The 6,419-nt window shown below is 29.1% G+C and overlaps 1 protein-coding gene across 3 annotated transcripts; it reads left to right on the top strand.

Annotated features, from left to right (window-relative positions):
* Positions 1–3,234: 3,234 nt before the first annotated feature.
* On the top strand, positions 3,235–5,145 carry LOC117926501 (E3 ubiquitin-protein ligase RZF1-like). Of its 3 annotated transcripts, none has more exons than XR_004653140.1 (3): positions 3,235–4,190; positions 4,341–4,461; positions 4,609–5,145. XR_004653140.1 is itself a non-coding variant. In XM_034845603.1 (2 exons), the coding sequence occupies exons 1-2, from the start codon at positions 3,272–3,274 to the stop codon at positions 4,373–4,375; spliced, it is 954 nt and encodes a 317-aa protein (XP_034701494.1). In that variant the 5' UTR covers positions 3,235–3,271; the 3' UTR covers positions 4,376–5,145. The 3 variants fall into 3 exon arrangements, 1 of the variants encoding a protein (XP_034701494.1); XR_004653139.1 differs by having other exon boundaries at positions 4,341–4,530; XM_034845603.1 differs by having other exon boundaries at positions 4,341–5,145.
* The last annotated feature ends 1,274 nt before the right edge of the window (positions 5,146–6,419 follow it).

Raw genomic sequence — 6,419 nt, 5'->3', positions numbered from 1 at the left:
TGATGACTAAACATAGTTGTTTCCTTTCCTTAGGAATTCCTTTTTATGATCTTGCTTAAAAACATATTATTAAAAGAAATAAGAAGGTTAATTAGGTCAATCTAGGGATGGTAATGGTGTAAGTTCAGGAGAGTCACCTCTGTCCCAACCCCACCTCGCTTATTCAAAATGATTTTTATCCTCATCCTATTAAAGAAATTAAATAGGGTGGGACATGTATGTAAATTTCTTATACTTGTTTTCACCTTATCCCATTTAACTTTTTTTTTTCTTTTAAAAGATTATTTAAAATTTTTTTTAATTACATTAAAATAAATATATTTTATAAATTATTAAATTATTTTATTTTTTATAACTTATTTTATCAAAAAAATATTATTATTATTACTATTATATTATAAAAATAGGAAAAATAAAAATTAAATTAAATTAATTTTATATATAATTGATATAGGACAGGACAGGTGGGATAAGGTAATACCTAAACCCAGAAGAGTTTAAAAAAATCACAAACCTACCTTTAAATTATTTATTTAAATTTTAAACTAGTCTCATTAGAAGTACATAACTGAAAAAACAAACTTCATTGTAATCCTAACTCAATCCATTTCCGAAATCAAATCAGTCATGGAGAAATAGATTAAAGATGTTGACATAATTTTCAAAGAGGACCATTTTATCTTCATAGCTTCTTCATCGGACAGAATCATACCACTTGAATTACCACCCATCACTAGTAGTATGAATGCTCGTTCATTATAAAATTAAAGTTAATGTATGGTTCATTTATTAGATGATGACAACCTTGTTCTTCTTCCTTAGCATTTTTCTCTGTTCTTTACAACCACACCTCCTTCACATTTAAGTTTGCTCCTAAATCTACAAGTTCTAAAGTACATTGATTTTCTCCTTAATGATTTCTCTACATTTTCATCAATGAACCATTAATTTTCTCAACTCTCTTCATTTCACTAATGGAATAACCCAAATCATTCAACCAATTATTGTTCAGATTTAGGCATATTACCTTTTGGCAAACATTGTGACAAGAAACTTTATTTACATATATAGTTAGAGCTTATTAGAACTTGTTTGATAACGGTTTTCAGAATTAATGTTTTGTCATTTAAAAATATTTAAAAAATAAAATACTTTTAACAACTAGAAAATTGTTTTCGGTTTTTTTTATTATTAAAAACAAAAATAAAGTTTTTTTAAAGAATATCTTTTAATTGTTTTTTAGTTGTTTTCATTATTTTTTTTAAAAATAATTATACATATGTAAAATAATTAAAAATAAAGTAATAAACAAAAAAAATTAAACATGTTTTAAAATATTAAAAAATAAGTTAAAAATATTTCAAATTTTTAATTTTATTCTACAAAATATTATAAAAAGGTTTTTAAAAACTATTTTTTTAAATTGTTTTCAAAAACAGTTATCGGGCACGACGAACTCCTATTGAGCTCTTTTCTAACAACTTGTTATATTGTGGAGCAATTTTCAATCATGTTATTCAATTTTTCTTCTACTTTTATTTTTTTATTTTTTCAAATTTCTTGTCTCCCAAAAAGGCTTTAACCTTTTGGTGTATAACTTTAAGGAGTGAGTCCCACTGTATGTACAGTTGCAAAGGTAGAAGCAATTGGGACATTAGGTTAGCTTTTAACTTTTACTCTTTTTTTTTTTTTTTTTGTTATTTTTCGGACTGTGGGTGGTAAGCTAATGAGATTTAATGATATTTATAAAGAAGAAAAAAGAAAGGATATTTACGCCACATTTGGTTCTCAGAAAATTTGAGAAAAATAAATTAAAATGGAAAAGTGAAAGAATAGAAAAAAACGAAAGAAAATAAAAGATAATTCAAAGTCAATAAATTATTTTTATATATTTCTTCAAATTTATTTAATTTATTGTTTTATATTTTATAAAAATTAAATAATTTTAAAATGTATAAATTTTTAATTAATTTTAATTTATTCCATTTTTTTTTTTTACATTTTCTATAATGAAACCAAATATGAGAAAATTATTTTCCTTAATTTTTTTTTTCTTTGAGAACTAAATAGAACCTTAAGAATAAGAAAGACAAGATTTAAAATTTTAATTTTTTTTTATAAATTTTATCATGCATCTATATTTAATTTTTCGATCTTTTTTAACCCATCCCTTAAGTTGAAGCAACATACAAAATCATTAAACTTGAACTTATTACCACTAACAAGAACACCTAAAATAGTCTTGTGAATTGATTCAATTTAGCTACAAAAGTAAAAAAGAAAAAATGTATTATAAAAAAATAAAAAAATAAAAAGCAAAAGAAAAATGACACCTACACTTCTTTGTTTCAGGGTTTACAGCCTAAACCAAACCCAACTATGGAGGATTGGGAAGACCTATTGGGCCTTTAAGCATTTGAGCCCAACCTTTTAAGCCCATTCTCGAATTAAATTTTCAAAAATTTAATTTTGATATTATAATCTTTCATTTAATATAAATGAATTTCTTATACACGTAAAAAAAAAAGGGCAATTTTGTCCTGGAATTCATTTTCATTTCCAAAAGTTAATTCAAGCTGGCCAAAGCCAAGTCTTTATGTGTAATATGCATCATTTATTATAACTTTAATTAGGATTAGTTTTTATTCCTTTTAAGTTCAATTACAAACTTATAAACATAAATTATAAATTTATTGAATAATTTATTAGAATATAAAATCGGTATCTACTAAATTCTCGATGTCAATTGTTAGATGTGTATAGTGAAATCTAGGTCATTAAGTGATAATACAAACTAATGAAATCAAGGTATAAACAAATAATATCAAATATAAATGAATGAGACGAAAATAGAAGAATGAAATACAAAATGATAGAAGAAACTACGAGAGACTTCAAACGTGCATGTGGCATAATGTGATTGGTCTTATATTGCAATAACTAATTACTTGATACTATACCTTAGTATGCATGATTTGACCTACCTCAGCCCTAATTCAAATTCTCATAGGCGATCAAAACCCTAGAATCACTTCTCCAATCATCCCTTCCTTTGTGAAAAGGTGAGAAGATTGAGGATGAAAATGAGATGTACAAGCAAAAACAATCACATGTTTTAGACTCAGAGTTTTGGAATCCCTTTCCGTACCTCCTCAAGCCATTCCTTTCCTCTATCTTCATCAAACCTCATATAAAACCACCTACTTTCCTTCATTCATAACCCACCAAAAAATCAAAAACCCAACTCCATCCACTCCAAAGCTCCCAATCCATGTCCTTGGACCGTCGTCCTCGCATAATTGTCCACCATGGAACCCGAAGAATGAGAAGATACCATTACTACTGGTGCCAGCATTGCCAAAGAACAGTGAGGATTACCTCCGGGATCCTATCAGAAATTCTTCTATGTCCTTTTTGCTCATGCAGACTCCAGTATGAGTTCCATGCACCGAGGCTAAGGCTTGTCCCCACTTTTACAGGCCTAGGAGACCTGGCAGCTGAGCTGTTGGAGGATATGGATGTTAGTCTGCTGCCAAGGAGGCGGCAAAACACTGATTTAAACGGAGTTTTATGGGGATCTGAAATGCGTATTCCCTCCATTAATGTCCCATCTGGGGTCGGCCGTCATTTCCTTACACCACCTCGGCCAGGCAGGCCGGTGGCTGCACCTGAAAATGTGGCAGTGCCCAGATTGGGTGGAAGCAATTTTACCATCAGGGACGTGCTGAACGAGGCGATGGAGGAGCTTACTCACAATGAGGTGACGGGGGAGAACACCCAAGATGACAGGCCTGGGCCGCCACCTGCTGCCCCTTCAGCCATTGAGGCCTTGCCATCAGTAAGGCTGACACCCACCCATTTGAGAAACGACCCTTGTTGCCCAGTTTGCAAGGAGGAATATCGGGCTGGTGAGGAAGTGAGGGAGATGCCCTGCAACCATTTGTATCACTCCGACTGTATTGTTCCTTGGTTGAGAATTCATAACTCTTGCCCCGTTTGCCGCTATGAGCTGCAAGCTTCCCCCAACCCTCATGCTGTTCACAACACTAGAGCTGAAAATTTTGATGTTGAAGAGGTGACGAACCGCCTAGTCTGGCCATGGAACCAGTTGTTCTCTATGTGGCCGTTCCGTTCATTGCCAAATTGGAGGTACCCAGATGGTCTTGATTTCCATTACCATCGGCGTGGAGGTGAGACTCAAAATCATGCCTTTTTCTTCCTCATTTTTCTGACAATCATGAAAGATTTTAAGCATGTTTCCCAGAATGCCTTTTTCTTTGCAAACAAAACCCCCTATACCTCCTAACAAATAATGAACTGAAGTGTGCTGTTTCCTGTAGCTGGCACCTGGTGGCCTTCCTGGCTCATTCTATAGCATATATATGTATGTTGCAGCAGCACAGTCCCTGTGGGGAAGCTGCTTATAACATTAGCTTTATGTTTGAATTGTTCCTTAGGCAGGTAAGTATATATATCCAATATATGCTAATTTCAAGGTTGCTCTGGTGGAAATATGTCGAGGATTCGCAGGTACGTCCATAGGCCTGTATTTTCTATATATGTATAGTCATTTTTTTCCCTCATCGTTTCTCCATTTCAATTATGCAGTTAGGTTTCATAAGGGGGCAATGTACAGTGCTGAAGCTCCTAACTATCCTGAAGTGTTTTTTCTTCTTTCTTTCAAAGTTTTCAACATTAAAAAAAAAAAAAAATGTAGTGTGATCTCCTAGGTATCGAAGCTATACTAAATGGGTGCACCAGAATGCTGATGCGTACATGCAATGAAAGGGGGTTTCAGCTCAAGCTCAAGCCTCTTTGGACTCTGAAGATGCCGATGAGGTGAGCTAGCAGAATTGGCTGAGCGAGAGATTTGGATGGAAGAAACTGCTGTGAACATGATGATGAGCTAAAATCTGACAAAAGAACCATCTGTCCTGCAACGAAGTGATGGAAACTAGCAACAATGGCGATAGATGTGATATCATCCATGCTCAATAATTTGTTGTTACACCAGGATCTTCATTACCATAGTTTGAGCAAATCTAAATTACTCGCTCATTGTCTTTGTCTTTGGGGCAGAATAAATTGTAACTCCAAAACCCACAATCTTGTGATAGATTAGGCCTCAGTCTCATTCTTTTTCTTCATCTGTTGGTAACTCAAACGAGGATAAGAATAAAATAAAAAATTATTTTAATAGAAAGGAAATCTCACTAAGAAAAGATATTTTGATTTCTTTGCAAGTTTTTTTTTTTTTAAATAGTCTCTTTAGAAAATAAAAAATCGAAAACTTATTTGGATAAATTGCTTTTAAAAATAATTTTTATTTTGATTTTATAGAAAAATTATAAATTGAATTTATATAATATAAACTAAATTTAATTCAATTCTTAAAAATAAAAATGATTTTTCAATTATAAATAAATTAAAAAATAAATAGTTTTTAATAAAATATGAATAAATTATAATTTTAATAAATATTATGAAAATATGGATATTAACATCCTTATAAAAACATAATTGATTAAAGTTTGTTAAAAACAAATAATAATAATAATTATAATCTAAAATTAATAATTACTAATACTATTTTAATAATAATCTAAAATTAATAATTACTAATACTATTTTATTTTAATTGATTTTTAAAAAAAATAAAGTAAACTTTTATGAAATAAATGAATCATATTTTTCATTACATGTATATATTTAGTACTCAATTAAGCATATAATATTATAAAATTTTTATTTAATCAGTAATTAATTAATCAAATTTTAAAATTTTAAATTATTCTTAAAAATTAAAAGATTCATTCAAGAGTTTAAAAATTTAATTATCCATCATTTAATTTAAAATATAATTATTTAGTGACAAAATTTAGAAAATATAGTAGTATATATAGGAAAAGTAGTAAATCATGAATGCATTAGATTCACTCTATATTTTTTATAGTCCTCATGTATATTTTTTTTTTGAGTTTTAGATTATTTTTAAAAATTATTAATAAATTTAATAGGAAGTCTCATTCGGTTTGAAAAAATCGGAAAAATGTGTTTCTATACAAAAAGAAAAAGAAAAGACAAAAAATAAAAAAGTAATATTCTAAACAAATTTTTGTCCATAAATTTCTATTATTATTTATTGAGTCACTATTTACTTTTTAAATTATTTTTAAAATTTAAGTTCCGCTTAATTTAAAGTTTATTTACTTAGTAAAAAATTTTCACAAAATTATAATTATATGTAAAGGAAAAACTAGCAAATTCATTCAAAATGAATTTAAGTATGAGACTTTCTAGTATTAATTTGACCAATATAAAGTTCCATGACTTTTTAATACTAATTGAATCGGTTTTTATATTTCAAATTATTTTCAAAATTAATAATTTTTTATTTTGAATGTTGTTTGATTTAGAAT

Source organism: Vitis riparia, chromosome 12 (assembly GCF_004353265.1).
Source record: "Vitis riparia cultivar Riparia Gloire de Montpellier isolate 1030 chromosome 12, EGFV_Vit.rip_1.0, whole genome shotgun sequence".
In the NCBI taxonomy this organism is placed as follows: Eukaryota; Viridiplantae; Streptophyta; class Magnoliopsida; order Vitales; family Vitaceae; genus Vitis; species Vitis riparia.
The sequence above is the reverse complement of the archived record's forward strand: the minus strand, read 5'-3'. Positions and strand labels throughout refer to the sequence as shown.